Source organism: Lytechinus pictus, chromosome 19, assembly GCF_037042905.1.
Source record: "Lytechinus pictus isolate F3 Inbred chromosome 19, Lp3.0, whole genome shotgun sequence".
NCBI classification, from domain to species: Eukaryota; Metazoa; Echinodermata; class Echinoidea; order Temnopleuroida; family Toxopneustidae; genus Lytechinus; species Lytechinus pictus.
In genome coordinates this window covers 9,387,471-9,405,773 of record NC_087263.1, presented here as the reverse complement: position 1 = coordinate 9,405,773, position 18,303 = coordinate 9,387,471, and the positions used below count along the sequence as shown (strand labels likewise).

General features: G+C 36.3%; 1 protein-coding gene across 1 annotated transcript in view; it reads left to right on the top strand.

Annotated features, from left to right (window-relative positions):
* Positions 1-18,303, top strand: part of LOC129283071 (receptor-type tyrosine-protein phosphatase beta-like) — a 100,729-nt gene that overhangs the window by 35,838 nt on the left and 46,588 nt on the right. Inside the window, exons 22-29 of the mRNA XM_064113748.1 lie at positions 1,452-1,727; positions 2,235-2,513; positions 6,623-6,892; positions 7,562-7,858; positions 12,478-12,747; positions 13,442-13,696; positions 16,069-16,332; positions 16,904-17,161. Of these exons, the coding sequence (XP_063969818.1) occupies positions 1,452-1,727; positions 2,235-2,513; positions 6,623-6,892; positions 7,562-7,858; positions 12,478-12,747; positions 13,442-13,696; positions 16,069-16,332; positions 16,904-17,161 (2,169 nt within the window). The remainder of the gene's footprint in view (positions 1-1,451; positions 1,728-2,234; positions 2,514-6,622; positions 6,893-7,561; positions 7,859-12,477; positions 12,748-13,441; positions 13,697-16,068; positions 16,333-16,903; positions 17,162-18,303) is intronic.

The window sequence follows — 18,303 nt, the reverse complement described above, 5'->3', positions numbered from 1 at the left end:
TCAGTATATGCATGTTGAAGTCACGCTAGAATTCCTTCAGATTGCTTATTGAAATGCTCCCTTGCTTTCATCTTCACCTTTTACAATGATGGTTGTGATTTGCACAATGAATGTTGTTTTTTTCTTCTATTTTTCCCACAATGCATTGCACACACTTATTCATTCATGCAATAATGGGATACTCCAAGATGTTGTTGCTATACAGTGGATTATGGGTGAATGCTTCTCAAAGCTTAAAAACTATGATTCTGACATTCATGTTTCATACAGCTTTAAATGCATTGCTTTATTTTGCTTTCATGAAATGCAGAAGCGATTATGATAATTCATAATCATTATATTTCAGGTGTTGGGTATTTTTCTCTCCTTTTTTCTCTTTGTGATCACAACAAATCTATTTTCATATTATAACATATTTACATTCAAGCATTTGGATTACAGGTGCTCGTTACATTTTTTAATACCTTTTTTTTGTGTGCATATTTTCATTGTATTTATCTCCACACAGTTTAGTAATAGTAGGGTGTATTTGTATTACACCTGTTCTTGACATTATTTGACCTTTAAAATGTTTTCATTCAAGTTGCATCACAATTGTAAGATTTTTGTGTATTACCAAAATTGCATTTTTTTTAACTTAGGGTTCTACAGCTGGAGATTATACATATGCCTATACAATGGATAATGATTTCATATAGAAGTTTTCTTGCATGTGTAACCACATTTTTATTCCTTATTGCAGCTGCTTTGAAATAAAAATACCTGTGTATTCTATGCAATTTTGCAATTCTTTTATTTCAATTCTTTTATTTCAATTCTTTTATTTTAAATTCTTTTATTGTATATGCACTGAATTTTGAGGTGTGGATTTTTTTCTTCTGACAATGGTAGATTTCGCATTAATGTGATTTGATACACGTAGGTCCCAGACTGTTATGAATACATGTAGATCTACATTCATGTAGCTGAAGTATTTCACAAAACTAAACTTTTTTTTCACTTTAGATTTAAATTGTACAAATAAGAAAAAAAATTGTAATTGATAAATGAGCACTGTTGAAGGGAATTATATGATTATTTGTAATTAAATGTTGATAGTGAGGGGAGTGCTGTAAAGCTTTGCTAACGGTATAGTCTTGTCATTTATATCTCCCTTGTAACACGGCCATACATGTACATGTACTTCCTGATTTTAAGGCTGTAAGTCAATGTGGACTAAAAACTAAACTTAATTTAAAAAACATTGGGATGAACTGATAAGATTTCGGATCCTGAAAGACCTATTTTGCCCCCCTCCCATCCAAGATTTATTCATGTTATTATTTATTATTATAAATATTTTATTTATCATTAACATATCTAAGAATATAGATCTATCTTCATGTAATGTATCTGTCTCGCTATATTTCACGTTTTGTACTTATTTTCAAATATTGATATTTTTCTTGCAGTACCGGAAGCAGTCACTTTGACAGAAGAGATTGACCAAGTCACCACAGATAAAATTGTTGCATCATGGAGTAATGTCACTGGTGAATTTGATTACTATGAAGTCACTTGCTCAGATGGAGGAGACCCTTTACCATCAACAGTCAACCCCTCGGATACCCTGGAAGCATTTTGTACACTGACTAGTCCTCAACTTGCTGGAGATAATTACACCATGTTTGTGACTACAGTCAGTAACAATCAGCGCAGTGCAGTGTCAGACATCACCATCACTGCTCGTAAGTTGTCTTTTATAGATCTACATGTACATGTAGATGGCAACATTGTCCACAAAGATAGCAACATGTTCACAAAGGGTTCCAAAAGGCCACTCAATGAAAAATTAAAAAATTCGATTTTGATTGTGATGAGTTTTTACATTCAAAAGCATGAATACTTGTAGTGTTTACATTTCTAAGGTGTGAGAAAGAATAAATTAAAGAAGGATGCACCAAGTTAAAATATGAATCAATAGTGCTTTAGCTGCAAGAACTGAGACTGAATGAATGATTAATAATCGTAATTGCTTTATTTTCTTAATTTAGCATATATGTTTCTAACTCTCAAGTGATTTAAGAATAATTTGTAGATTATGTTTACATTACGTAGCTTGTTTATATAGAAGAGAACTGTTGTTGGGCTAGCACCACGAACATGTTTGGACGGTGTTGCACTCTATAAAACCAGATTTTTATTAATGTTGGATAATGTTTGCTATTTGTTTCATTCCGTCCTTTTCAAATCAGTACCCAATGCTGTGGCCCTGAAGGAAGGTCCGTCTAACAATACCGCCATCTCGGCTACCTGGACGATCTCTAACAGTTTGGTGGATACCTTCATTATCACATGCTCTGATGGCACCGCATCACCCTCATCTATTTCTGTTGCATCTCGTCCACAAGATGATGATGAGTTCACAGCTTCCTGTGTCGGTTTGCCGACTGCAGGACTTGAATACTCCCTCACGGTTGTTGCTCGTAGCTACGGAAAGCAGAGTGCTAGTCGCACTGTGAGAGTTCATGCCTGTAAGTACTGTAAACCAGGGGGGGGGGGAATTACACGGGGCGATTATGCCCTCAAAATGCTCAAAAGAGCCGAAGAAAATAAAAAAAAAGAACCCTGGAAAGAATTCACATTCCCTGCAATAATTATATTGTATTGGATGGCTCATAATGGAATACCAGAAATATTCTAAGAGTACGGGAAAATATTCCATGAAACGCAGATGAGTGGAATATTGGCCCTAACGGGTGGAATATTTCTGGTATTTCATGAAATAAAGCCATCCAATATAATCATTATCATCTATCCCACCCACTAAAAAAAGATGAAGCCATGAAACATCTCAATAATCGATCTCACTGTGCACTCCTCGATTCTGACCCTACATGTACTTGTAATTTCTCCCTACAGATCCAATCGACACTGGATGACATGAAAGAATACGAGCATCTCTCAAAGGCCCACAAATTTCTCTCCCCTACTAGTCGACCCATCCTCTCAGGAAATGGTTCCCCAACAGAGAACATCTCCCTTTTTGTTGATTACCACATTAAACCCCTTGTCTCACGCGCACCCTCTTACATCCACGACACTCCAGACTTTCTCAGGAAACTAAATGACATCAAGGACCAGATACCCGAAACTGTGATCATCGGCACTTTTGATGTTTCTTCACTGTACACCAACATTCCCCACGATGAAGGTATCCAAGCATCATGTGAAGCCTTGGCCGCCAGTGGCCATTCCAGTCCCCCATATCCGATATCAAATCTCTGATGTCTCATGTATTAACGAAAAACAACTTCACATTCATGGGCAAGCACTACCTACAGATATTCGGTACAGCAATGGGCACCCAGATGGCTCCTTCATTCGCCTGTCTCTTCATGACCAAGCTGGAACAGCAGATGTTAGATTCAGCCCCCTGTCGCCCATGGATTTGGTGGCGTTACATAGACAACATTTTCTTCATTTGGACCAGGGAGGAAGATAGCCTCCATACATTCATTGACCACATCAATTCCTTCCACAGGACCATCAAATTCACTTCTGATTTCTCCCAACAGGAAACCCATTTCCTTGATGTCACAGTCCAGAAAAAGCCTAACGGTATCACCACTACCCTGTACACTAAACCCACAGATACCCACCAGTACCTGCACTCATCCAGCTGCCACCCCGTCACTGCCAAACCGGCATCGCTTACAGTCAAGCCCTCAGACTTCGCCGCATCTGCTCCGAGGACCCTGATTTTTCCTTCCATGCCAGGAATTTGCAGAGACATCTCTGTGCCAGGGGCCACGGTGCCAGGGCAGTCCAACTGGCAATTAACAAAGTTCGTTCTCTCCCCAGATCTGAAGTTCTCAAACCACAAAGTGACAAGGAGACTACTGACAGAATACCGCTTGTGACCGCCTTCCATCCCAATCTACCCCCTCTCCGTAAAATCCTGTGTGATAACCACCACATTTTACACACTTCTGATCGTCTCCAACAGGTCGTTCCCGATACTCCTCTCCTAGCATACCGACACCCACCCAATCTCAGGGACCTCATTGTTTGTGCTGAAGTGCCCTCCCTCACTAACCATTCTTCTCCCATACAGCATGGCACCTTCAAATGTACCAACAACAGGTGCATCATATGTGAAATACACATTCACGAGGGCGACACTTTCTCACCAAATTAAGGGCAACATCACATACACTACCACTAATGTTGTATATCTCATCACTTGCAGAGTTTGTAGGGTACAATACATAGGGGAAACCAAGACCACACTCAAGAAACGATTCTACGGGCACAGATCCACCATCAACACAGCAAAGCTGGACACTCCAGTTTGCCGCCATTTTAACCTTCCAAACCACTCCATCACTGACATGATGCTACAGGGCATCGAATCTTTAGGTACCCGTCCTGACTCAGTCCGTACTAGCAGAGAGAAGTTCTTTATGAGACGACTTCGCACCACCCAACCTCATGGCCTGAACATCCAAGAGGGGAACGACTGATTAATCTTTCCTATCCACTTTCAATATATATATACATATAATTTTTCCCCTCCTCTACATTCCTCCCATACATCTCATACAAGCTCAGCTCCAATTTTTCCTTCCTTATTCAGGCGATTTGATAATTTTTATTAATTATTATTAGTAGTATTTTTTTTTCTTCTCCACTCACCTCTTTTAGATTTACTACATATTTATTTTGCTTATTTACATGTATACTATAGTTTCTTCATATACATTCCCCCTCATACAACCTCAGCCTCTATATTCGCTTTACCTTTTTAGGCAATATGCTTCTCCTTTTTCATATATACATGTTTTATTTCCACTATATAGTACATGTATGTTTTTTCCTCTCACCCCTAGCGGATTTACAATACTAGTTACACCATATATATATATATATAAAAAAATATAAAAAAATCATATACATTCCTTTTTGGATATATTTATATACATATATACTTATAGATATATGTTAACACTTACATTCATCTTTTAGTTAGTATATGCTTTATCATATATGTCTTTTGCACTTTTTCAGTTGTTCTCCATTCCTTCCTTTTTCCCCCACTCTTATGCACCAGTTTATTATGCCTTTCTTTGTAACCTGTTTGACCCACCTCTCACTAATTCTCTTGTTATTCATCTCTTATTCATACCCCCTTTCACTGTTTTGTTCCAGATCCTGTTTGATGTTGCCTGCCTATTTTTCTTAATCCCTCTTAGCTTTAGGTCTTTCACTGGCCTTACACTAACTTCCCTTTGTGTCTGCCTGCTCATTTGCTTTCATCCCCTTCTCTAACCTGATTGGTCATCGCTACTCTCTAATGCCCTTTTTGTCTCCTTGTTTCTAGTGTTGCTGTTGCATGTCTGTGGTCTATATTTTGGTTGTTCCACTTTATTTGTTTGTCATTTTGCCTCCGACGAAGATTCTGCTAGGATCGAAAGCTTAGGCCCCTTTTGACTCACTAAAAAAAGAGGGAGCAATTTGATTGAACAAGTCATATCACTTACATTTTATCCCATTATGGCATCATCACTTCATAGGATCAAATTTGGTCCTCGACATGCGACTTGCATGTAGCTCATTATGACGTCATCAAGCGTAATTGTGCCCTATGCTGCACATCACATTGCTTTCATTGTTGTACGCGTTGTATGTTTCGCGCATTTGCGCATGCGCATTTAACTGTTGAATATGCTCTCATATTCAATAGCAAATTTTGTAAAGGAGCCTACGGGATATTCGTCGGATTTCAATCCTTTTTAGGGATACGCTCTGATACTGCTCGGGCAATTGATGCAGTCCAAAATAAATGTTTTTAATGCATCGCTAGAGCACTCTATATAAAAGCTTATCCAATGTTGCAGATGTATGCAGTCAGTGGCGGACCTTGACCCGGAGGAGACAATTGATGGGAGGGGCACTGTATTGTTGTGAACAATGCTGTGCCCCTCTAATGCTTTGTTTCCTCCGGTCACGGTCCGCCACTGTATGCAGTAGGCTGTGAAAAGAAGCTCCCCAAAAAACTACCTTCTGTAAACTATTGTGCTTTAACTATTCAGATTTAAAATCTAGTATGTCAGGTAATATTAAATTGATGGTAAACTCTTTGCCCACCAAGGACATAATCCCTTCTGTGCCACATTAATTTACGGGTGCAATCTAAGAATGGGTTTTGCACGGATTATGCAAATGAACTCACAATAACTTTTGATTGGTTTACAGTAAAGAAAAGCTTTTTGTGTATGCTGAACAGTGTGAGGCACTCATCACTATTGTGTGTGAGTGTATTACAATAGAATTGATACACACTAAATGAAATGTGACTTGAGTCGAAGTTGGCAGCCCTCTGTATGTTACTCTAGTCCAACAAAGTGGGCAAAGAGTTTTAAAAAAAGAAACAAATTCCATTGACTCTTAAGGGAAACTGAAGATCTGAAGATTTTTAAATGAAACGGTTCCAAGTTGCATCCTCTTGGTAAACATTTTTTTACGTACTTTTGCATTTATGAAATGAGACTAAGAGCATCATAGCCATTATTTCTTCTGCTTTTCCTCTTTTTTTGCATGACATTAAGAAAGAATTTCATTATGTATGTGTTCTCTTTAGCGCCAGCTGCAGTTGCCCTTGAAGAAGGAGATTCTACAACAACTTCAGTGAGCGCCACATGGAATAAGCCAGAAAGTGCAGTCGATAGTTATACAATCGATTGTAGCCTTGGTGATGCATTCCCAGCAACCATTGGAAACACTGATCCGGAACCCTACACGGCTTCTTGCATGAATCTTACTGTACCAGGCGATACGTACACGATGACTGTGTATAGTATAGTAGATGACGGTAACACCAGCACATCAGCATACATTGATCTTGTGGCACGTTAGTATCATTTTCCTATTATTATTACGATATTGATTTTAGAACTCCATTTTTTTGTGGGGGGGGGGGGCTGATTGCTGAGAAAAGAATCGAGGTCCATGCATCTCTGAACATCATTATTTGAGAAATGTTTGAGATTCAAGCTGGCTCACGTGCATGGTTTTAATACAGCAAATACATTCAACTATAAAAAAAATGATAGAAATAAGACTGTAAAATTCAAATCTTATTAATTTTTTTTATAGTACCTGAATCTGTCAATTTGATAGAAAAGAGTGACACGATCAGTACAGATTCTATCACTGCATCATGGAAAATTGTCACTGATGGAGTTGTAATTGAATGTTGAAAGTGAGGGGAGTGTTGTAAAGCTTAGCTAAATGTATAGTCTTGTAACTTATATTTCCCTAATAACACTACATACTTCATGGACTAAAAAATAAACTTAATTTAAAATACATTGGGATGAACGGATAGATTTCAGATTGCAAAAGACCTATTTTGTCCCCCCATCCGAGGTTTATTCATGTAATTATTTATTATAGTTATTTTATTTATCATTAAGATATGTAACAATATACATGTAGATCTATCTTCATGCAATATATCTGTCTCGCTATATTTCATGTTCTGTACATTTATATTCAAATTCTGACAATTTCCTCACAGTACCGGAAGCAGTTACTTTGACGGAAGAGATTGACCAAGTCACCACGGATACAATTGTTGCATCATGGAGTAATGTCAATGGTGAATTTGATCGCTATGAAGTGAATTGTTCCGATGGAGGAAACCCTTCACCATCAAGAGTCAACCCCTCAGATACCCTAGAGGCATCCTGTACTGGCCTTACGATACCTGGAGAAAACTACACCCTTTCAGTGACTACAGTCAGTATTGGTAAACGTGGTGTTGCACTCGGAAAGGAAAAGAGCAGTGCTGAATCACCCATCACAATCACTGCTTGTAAGTAGATAAGATAAGATAAGATATTTATTCGTCTTTCTTTCTGCACATACATTTTATCTTACAAGTATGATTTCACATTCTACAAATGAAAAAAATCAATTAACCATAAATCATTGTTAAAGTAGAAAAAAGAAGCACAGCAAATAACTAATTACGTATTGAGAGAAAGACAAGGAGAACCCCTGAAAAAGCAAGGCTTGTAAGGCTAGGGTCTCCTTTGTTTCAAGTACATGACTGAATAATATTCAGTGTGTACATGTAATATCTTTAGAAATACAAAAGAAACAAAACAACTTAAAAAATGCCAGTTGTGGTAGTAATCTAAAGGCCACCGCACACCGTACGACTGTTCGCGATCCGATTTTGGAACAAATCGCATTTTGCTCATTTTCTGAACATGTGAATGGAACATACATATATCATTTTATTTGAGGTTAAAATCAATTGAAAGAATTCTAATATGACCATTTTGAAAGATTGCAAGCCCTTATTTTGGAGCAAAGGCCAAATTAGGTTCAAATCGTAGCCAATCGTACGACTGCTATGACGTCATTACGTTTAGATACATGTATTAAATTTGCTTTTATTCTAAGAATGACAGGGCGCGACAAACCCGCTTGCCCGCTTGCCCGGGGCAAGTGAAAATGACGGGCGGGCAAGCATTTCTCAAAGTCAATTGCCCGATCGGGCAAGTGAATATTTTGAAAATAAAATATAAAATGTCAGTGATAATCACAACTATCTCTGATATATTGTCAAACCAGTCAAAAAACAGTGGAAACTTATGTAAAATCAGCGCCAAATACAGATAATTTATCGCCAGGTACCTCGTTCGAAGAACCGTGTCATCTCATCTTACGTTCTATGTGCGCATGCGCTACTATCTTGCGCAATTTGCCGATGCAACCCCCCTCCAAAAAAAAAAGAAAGGCAAAAGTGGCTAAAATTTCACATTTTTAATCTTTGAATACATGAAATGGACGTCTATTTTTCATATTACCTTGAGATTGTTTTGATCTAGTTGGAAACAACCGAAAAAAATGAAGAATATTAAGCTCTTTCTTGACTCTGATTTTGATGATGTTACGCTCGGTAAATGTTTTTTCTTACTGTTGTCCCACATGTAGACTTTCATGGTGTTGACCAAGTATAATGTTGCAACACCATGAAAGTCTACATGTGGGACCACAATATAAAAAAATATTGACCGAGTGTAACATCATAATACGATGATGAAAAGACAAGAGAGAGGTGAATATTCTTAATTTTCTTGATAGTTTCCAACTAAATCAAAACAATTTCAAGGAAATATGGAAAATATATGGCATGGATTTAAAGATGCAAAATGTGAAATTTTAGCCACTCCAGAGTCCAGTTGGTGAAGGCCTCTTTTTTTTCTTTTTTTTTTACATCATAAAACGATCTTTTCCAGAATCAAGAAAGAGCTGAATATTCTTCATTTTCTTAATAGTTTCCAACTAAATCAAAACAATTCCCAGGAAATGTGGCAAACAGATGATCATTCATGTATTCAAAGATGCAAAATATGAAATTTTAGCAACTTTTGGGAAAGTTTTATTTTTTATTTTTATTTTTTACTTTAAAAAAAAAAACTTTAACGCCCATTTAGATCTAGTACTAGTACTATAGCAAAAGTTTTTTTTTTTCAAAATAAACGTAATGACTCGGGCCTACTTTGCTGAAAATATACTTATAATTATAAATGTGTGTTCTTTAGTGTACATGTTTCTCAATTGTTTTTATTCATATGATCTTCATAAATAATAGTACCGTCGTAAAAAAAATAATGAAAGAAAATAATAAAACAAATTGGGCAAGCAGTTTTTTCTATCGGGCAAGCAAATATTTTTATCACTTGCCCTGTTGGGCAAGTGATAAAAAAAAATTTGTAGAGGCCTGAATGATTTGAACATAGGTATTCATACGATGATTTCGAACACTATGCAGTAAGATACATGTATTCCAAGTCTCAATATTACCATAGCATCAAATTCTACTACGTTTTATTCCAAGAATGAGTCACAGACCAATCGTAAGGTGTGCGGTTGCCTTAATAAATACATGTATGAGTTCGAACAGAATCCATTAGAATGACCACCCGTGTGTTTGTATGAATAGATAAAACAAAGATGTGATTCAATGATTCTTGTAGAAGATGTGTAATTGCTGGGAAATTGACAGAGTAAGCATGGCATTCCAAGCCTGTTGTTGGGGCTTCTTCCCAAGCAACAATAAGACACCAATCCAGGGCCCCGTCTTACAAAGAGCTACGATTGATCCAGTCAACCTCAAGTATATGGAAATCCATCAACATCGTAATTTTTCCTTCAGGAAATTTGCACAATGTTCTTTGTGAATAATTATAATAAAAATAAACAGTTCTTGTATAGCGCATATCACAATTATGAATAATGTCTCTATGCACTTCCAAAGGACTTGGATATTATTACCCCAGCTGTAGCTTGGCTGCCGTAATTACTAAGATTACAGCGCACACGCATTTCAAGGAATAAATTCCTGCCAGGTACCCATTCACCTTACCTGGGTTGAGTGCAGCACAATGTGGATAAATTTCTTGCTGAAGGAAATTACGCCATGGCTGGGATTCGAACCCACGACCCTCTGTTTCAAAGTCCGGAGACTACTCCACTGGGCCACAACGTTCCACTAAATAAAGAGAATCACACATTTTTTTTTTATAGAAAACTATGAATGTATGAATATATGTCGTGTCTAGAATACAATTTTAACAAACATGCAATTTAGATCTTGACATTGCTGGCTTTCCATAGTTGAGATTGATTGGATCAATCGTAACTCTTTGTAAGACTGGGCCTAGATGTGCTATTTTATGTATTTGTGTGAGTGATCTTTAACATGATCATTTTTCAGCATAGATTTCATGATATGGTGACAATAAGCCTTGATTATTTACACTTTCCCATGACGTCTTTCTTCATTGCAACTTTTGATACCAGCTTTAGACATACAAGTGTTCTACAAAATTTGAAGGGAAAAATGCAGTTACAATCTTGAAGGTAAAGGTAAAATAAAGTAATTGCAGCAAACAATTACTTCATGAAAAAGCTTTTAAAATTTAGATTAAATGCCTCCATATTATCATAGATCTAGATCTGGTACATTGAAATCAACTCATGTTTCTGAAATTGTGAATTCTCAGCTGAAAACCGATAATTCTGATGATAACTAACACAAAATGATAACAAAATGACAACTTACACATATGTGTGATACCCAAATTTGATGGAATTGAAATTCCATGCTTATTTTGCTCATTTCTCAGCAATTACGCATTTAGTGGTAATTTCATTGGATTCTGTTCGAACTCATTTTGAGATTGCTACCACAACTGGTGTTTATCTTTAAAGGTCCTGTAGTATGCTACTGTAAATGTTCCTCTAGAAAAGGACAAAATGACCAGGGCCCAATCTATCTTAACTCTTTGCCCACCATAGACATCATTACTCCTACGCCACATTGATTTCAAGGTGCATCTTTAAGAAGGGATTTGCATGGACTCTGCTAATCCAGCTCACGATAGCTTTCAATTGGTTTCTTGTAAAAAAAAACTTTGTGTGTAGACAGTAAAATGTGATGCACACTTCACAATTGTGTATACATGTGTGTATGAACAATAGACTTAATGCACTCTGTGTGTCTTGTGAGTAAAATGTGACTTGAGTCGCACTGGGTAGTGTGCTACATGTATATGTGACTCTAGTCGAACAAACCAGGCAAAGAGTTAAGTATGGAAAGTCGTCAATGAAAAAAGCCATCAATTAATAAGATTCACGATTTGAGACCAAACTCAATATGTCAATGCTTTACTGAACCAGGTTGAGAGGTCAGCAGTCTCTCCAAAGTTCTATGTGATCTAGTTCTTAACGTGTAAAAGCAGTTGCCATTGTATTTTTTTCTTTCTTTTTTTTTGTCTAAAACAGCTTTTGAGATAAAATTCATTACATCAGGACTTGCACTTCTGAGAATTGCTTAAAATCATGATTACATTTGCTGGGCATAATTCACAATTGTTTTCATGATTTATTTCATGATTGAAATAAACAATTTTTTTGCTGATCATGACCAAAATAGTGTCAGGACTAATTTCATTGAAATAGCAATAAAAAAAATGATTGTAGGCAAAGAAATAATTATGTTGAATATAAACCAGCAAAATACATAAAAGGTAGAGATAGACAAAATAGATTATTCTTTCTTCAAAGTTGATAAGATTCCGGAAAGCATTGCTGGCCTTGGTAGACATGGAATAACTGAGATGCAGGAACATCTGAAATGAAAATCTTTCTCTCTCAAAAAAAAATTGTGGTTATTCTTTCTTCAAAGTTGATAAGATTCCGGAAAGCATTGCTGGCCTTGGTAGACATGGAATAACTGAGATGCAGGAACATCTGAAATGAAAATCTTTCTCTCTCAAAAAAAAATTGTATTTTTTTTTCAATTACAATATTACATGTAGATTCATTTGTATTTGATACCAGAAATTGTCAAAATGAAAAGAAATTTATTGTGCAATTTCAGTTGACTTTGAATATCATTGTTCGATGTTTCTATAGATCCAAATGCCGTGAACCTGACAGCAACCTCAATCACAACCAGACAGATTGCCGTACAGTGGGAAGATCCAGATGGAGTGGAAGATTATTACAAAGTAGACTGCGGTGCTGATGGCACCACTAACTTCACTGTCTACCCAAGCGATGCAACGGAAAACACCTTTGAAGCAACCTGTAATGTAACAGAAGCTGGGGCTGATTATGATATAAGAGTGACAAGTGTCAGTGGTGATAAGGAGAACCCTATTACTGAAACCTTCACGGCAGCACGTGAGTACCAGACATCCCCAGAATTTCCTTATCAAGAGACCCGTTTCACAGAGAGTTACAAACTATGCTAACGTTGCCAGTGTGACAACTGTCATGTTAACAGGGCTCAAGAGTGCTGAATCTGAGATCTCATGATTTCACAAATTTCAGTTTATGTAACTGTACATGTACCAGAGTTTTAGATCTACATGTAGGATGAAATAGTGACAGTCAACTATGGTTTCAATTTTTTTTTTCTTATGAAAACAGTGTTTACTGCAACTACTTGTCTGTAACTCTTTGCATGCTGAATTAATTTTTGGGGGATGATAATGACAATTATTTCCATATTATTTTCTTTAATTCACTGGATTTCCATATTGTACCATTGATACTTGTTATTATTATATAGGTGTTTGTTATCCAAGACTTTTTGCCTTTTATTATCTTATCTCATTTGAAGTTAGGGGAGAAAACTAATAATTACGATTGTTGAATTTGATTGTACGAATGTGCAAGATTGCAACATCAGCGTGTGAAGGGATAATATCCTCATTATGTAACCCAAATATGATAAGGGTAATGATAACATATTATGTTATGCAGGGCCCGCTGGTAGAGCAGTTTCCTAAATAAAGCGGCTGCGCTGGGTAAATAACACATTATTATGATCATTATTATTATTAACACCGATTCTGTAACTTTGTACGTATAGCTCCAGAAGAAGTGACATTTGGGGACAGTTCATCAAACACAACATCCATTACAGTCACCTGGGATCTTTTGTCTGGACCTGATGGCTATAGAGTGGACTGTTCCAATGGCAAAGCTTCCCCAAGCTCTCCTCTTCCTGGTTCAGCTACTGAGGTGACATGCACTGGGGTAACACCTGGTGGGAATCACTCTGTCAGTGTCGTCACCTTGGAAAACAACGGGGAAAGTCCAGCTGCTGTTGACTATGTGGTTGCAGGTATGTAATTCTTCTTCTTGATCTGGGTTGGTCTTCTTCTTGTTCTGTTTTTTTTATTCCTCTGTTGCTGTTGTTTCTGTTGTGCTTTTTCTTGTTCCCGGTAGCTTTTATTGTACTTTTTGTTCTTGTTCTCTACTGTTCTTGTCCTTGTTGTAGTTCTTGTTTTTCTCTTCTTTTTCTTGCCTTTGTTTGTGCTCTAATTATTCTTCTACTTTTTGTTATCGTTATTGTTCTCCTTGTCCTTTTGTTCGTCTTTTTCTTGTTGGCTTTTGATTGTGTGTAGATTGCACAATATAATTCAGATTGGTTACTGACTGTAACAATGATATTTATTGGTAATTGCCAAATATGATTAATATGAAACTTATTTCTGCAATCTTCTACCAAATAAAAAAAAATAGAAAAAGAACTGCCAGCACGTCCTGTTTTTATAGATATATCCGTGAGTTATAAGTTCTTTTGTGCTCTACTTGCTTTAATCATCTACAAACGTCTATGTACAATCTGTGGTCTAATATACTAGTAGACCATTTGGAAAGTACATGTAAATGCTACACGTATAAGTAATGTGATAAAGTACATCTTGTTATGCATGTGTGAGATTTCACAAAATGTTGATATTTTGCACAAGCATAATTGGTATAATTATTAACTCTAAAAGTGATAAATCTTATGTCAACCTAATTTGTATTAAAAAACAACTCCTTTTTCTTCATATTGTGGAACTTTCTGATTTGTATTTTTTTAGGTTTTTGCTATATTTATCAAGAGATCAAATAGAAGCACTGTAGAAATTAATTCAGCTTGCCAGTAATAGATGTATTTAGTGCTTCATAAAAGTTGTAATAATTGTACCACAAGGACCTGTTTTTTGACCTATTTTATTCAATGATTGATTGAGCAGTAAATTGGTAACTTGTCACTTTGGAAATCATATGTTGCATTCAGTTTGTTTTGATGTACCAATTCCCTTCTTTGGTTTAATACTTACATGTATTTACTTTGCCGTTCAAACTTTGAATCGAATCAGATTTATGGCAATACATGTATGTACACCATTTATGGCAAATTTTAAGGCAATACAGAATTACAAAGCATTTGGTATTGTAAGTTAATGTCAGCTTTGTGTAAATTAAGAAATGTGAAAGATATAATCTTAATTTTAATCCACATGTTGCAAATATTGAAATTCATGTAGATGCCAATGGGTTGAACAAAACTGTCCTGGACATTTTATGAATACTGATATGTATGTGAAGGGGCATAATTAAATTAATACAAAACATGATTGGTCAAAATATATTTATAACAAAGGTAAAAACGAAAAAGAAATCAGAAGAACAGTGATAGTTTTGTGCAAAATACCAAAGTTTTGGTTGTACTGTACATGTACATTATGTGTTGTCCTATGGTATTTATTTGAAAATACTGCTTTCCTCACCAAAATTTTTCTCACCAAAGTTTTCAGCTTTGAAAATTCTGAAAAGTCCTGTTCAGGTTGGCAGACCTGATAAAGCCAGAAGGCCTTTAAGTGCAGTTCCCACAAAATTCAAACCATGTATTGAAGAATAACAGACAAACAATAAAAAGCATTTTAGGACAAAATATTAAATGACAATTCCTAAGAGTAAAATGCCTACATAAATTCAATTCCTACATTTAGTAAAATCAGATCTTTCAGTACAAAACAGGAATACAATTATTACAAAAACAAACGGGTATGATCAGGGCCCGTCTTACAAACAGTTGCAATTGATCAGATCAACCTCAACTGTATGGAAATCCATCAATGTCATACTCTTTTCTCTGAAAAATCTTTTCCATGCCCTTTGTAAATAAAGAGAAGCACAATGAATTCTTAAGAAAACAATGAGTATGAATATACATTATGTCCAGAAAATATTTTAAACAAACATGAATTTTAAATGTTGATATTTCTTGCTTTTTATAGTTGTGGTTGACTGGATCATTCAGGGCCCTGTCTTACAAAAGGTTACGATTGATCCGATCAATCGCAACTAGTGAAGGCCAGCAACATCAACATCTATTATGCATGACTGTTTGTTCGAAATATTTTCTAGGTATGGTGTATATTCATGCATTCATTGTTTTCTTGAAAATTCATTGCGCTTCTCTTTGCATGCAAAGGACATTGTGCAAATTTTTCGTAGAAAAAAATGATGACACTGATGGATTTCAGTAGAGTTACAATGGATCGGATCAATCGTAACTCTTTGTAGGACGGGGGCCCTGATAAGATCATGTTTGAGATAGAGACACTGTGCATCCACTTTTTATCAAGAATTAATCAACTTGATTTGAATTACATCTAATCTAAACTTGACTCCTCATTGTTAACGTCTACTGTGCAGTACCTCTTAGTGCCATTCTCTCTGCCAACACTTCAACAATAAACTCTGTGAGTGCCATTTGGCCCTATCCTGGAGGGTTGGTCGAAGTCTTTGAGGTCGAGTGTAGCAACGGCACCGAGAGTAACACGACTTTGACAGCCGATGAAGGTTTTAGCTACGTAGCAAGTTGCGAGGGCGTCTGGAATCCTGGAGATAATTATACCATGGTTGTTACGAGTTCCAGCAACGGAGAAGTTAATCCTGCAACCATCGTGCTGACAGCTTGTGAGTGCATGCAGCGATGTTAGATTTAAAAAACGAGTCATGCACGGATATTTGTGCTGTGTTGTTTTTGTGCAATACAAGTTTCAGCTATACAAACTTAAGCAGTGGAGAAAATAATTGTGCTACCATCGCACTGACAGCTTGTAGGTAGTGGTGTATATTCAATATTAATTTTCCAAAAAAGGTATTGATATTTGTGCGATGGAGGAAGAACGTTTTATATTATTTTCAAAGAGTGCAAGTCACCCACAATACATGTATAATCCTTTGAACAATTGACCAGAATTAAGAGAAAAAAGCATGATTGTTTCAAATATTGTTTTTTTTCCAGTTGACCAGAATGAAAAGAAAAGAAAAACATGATTGTGTCAAAAATTGTCAAAAGGTTGCTTTGAAATTTTCAGCATTACTCTCTCAGAGCTGTCAATAAATTCCTAATTAGGGCTTTGTACAACTAACGTAATGCTTTGGAAACTTTGTATATTTGATTCTTTATTTTTAAAACTTCCTGTATTAAAGTAAAATGCAAATTAAATATTACAAGTTATCCCTTGTGAAATTTTACCGGTAGTACCCCTTAGTGTGGAGCTTACAGCTGGCAATTCAACGACCATCTCGGTATCTGCTGGCTGGGATTTCCCAGGAGGAGTCGTTGAGGAGTTCGAAGTCGATTGCAGTAACGGTACCGCCAGGACTTACAATGTGTGTGCGGAGTATGATTTTGTTGCCTCATGTGAAGATTTGTACAACCCGGGGGATAATTACACTATGACGGTCACTAGTCTTAGTAATACGCAGAGAAATTCAGCCATGATCGTACTAACAGCTTGTGAGTAAACGACTGAAATACGCCATTCGATACTCATCATCATCATCGATGCATAATTACACCCAGCTGCTCAACATTCCTGAAAGCTCAATACAATTACATCTCATTGCGTTTATAGTAATGGCGCATTGCCAGAAACTTAGATTCATTTTCCAAATTAAGCCTGCATGTAATTCCCAAATCCAAGCATGAATTCATTGATTAAACGTAAATTTATAGTTAGTTCACGTTCAACTTTCTTCTAAAAGCATTTTAGGCTTGATTAATAGGGGATTTATTCTTGATTTGCAATTGAAAGTTAGTTTCTTGCAACGCCCCATAGAGTGATACATGTAAGTAACATCCTGCAAATTTCAGCTATGATCCTGTTCCGTCTTTACTTTGATGATAAAAAGCCAGCTAGCACCAATAGTGGAATTTTCCTTTATGAAAAGAGGAAAATGTTTCCTTTACATTGACCCAAAAGTATTAGTATGATGGCGAATTAGTGTTTGTGGATCATGGACTGATGTCATTCATTTTATCCATACATGTACCTCTACCACTGATGTCCATTTACATTAACATTTCACAGCAAACTATTTGGTATTGATGGTTACAAGTCTTGATATCGTCCAGGGGTATTCAGTTTTGATTGCATCAATAGTTCATTAATGATGGAATTGATGTCTTTCATTGTAGACACACAATCACCTATTGATTGTATAATAATGATTGCACAAACATTTCACAGCAAACTATTTGGTATTGATGGTTACAAGTCTTGATATCATCCAGGGGTATTCAGATTCGATTGCATCAATCGTTCATTAATGATGGAATTGATGTCATTCATTGTAGTCAGACAAACACTATTGATTGTATATAATGATTGCACAAACATTTCACAGCAAACTATTTGGTATTGATGTCACAAGTCTTGGTATTGTCCAGGGGTATTCAGATTTGATTGCATCAATAGTTCATCAATGATGGAATTGATATCATTCATTGTAGTTGGCCAATCACCTATTGATTACATAATAATTGTTGCACAAACATTTCACAGCAAACCATTTGGTATTGATGGTTACAAGTCTTGGTATCGTCCAGGGGTACCGTATTCAGTTTTGATTGCATCAATAGTTCATTAATAATGAATG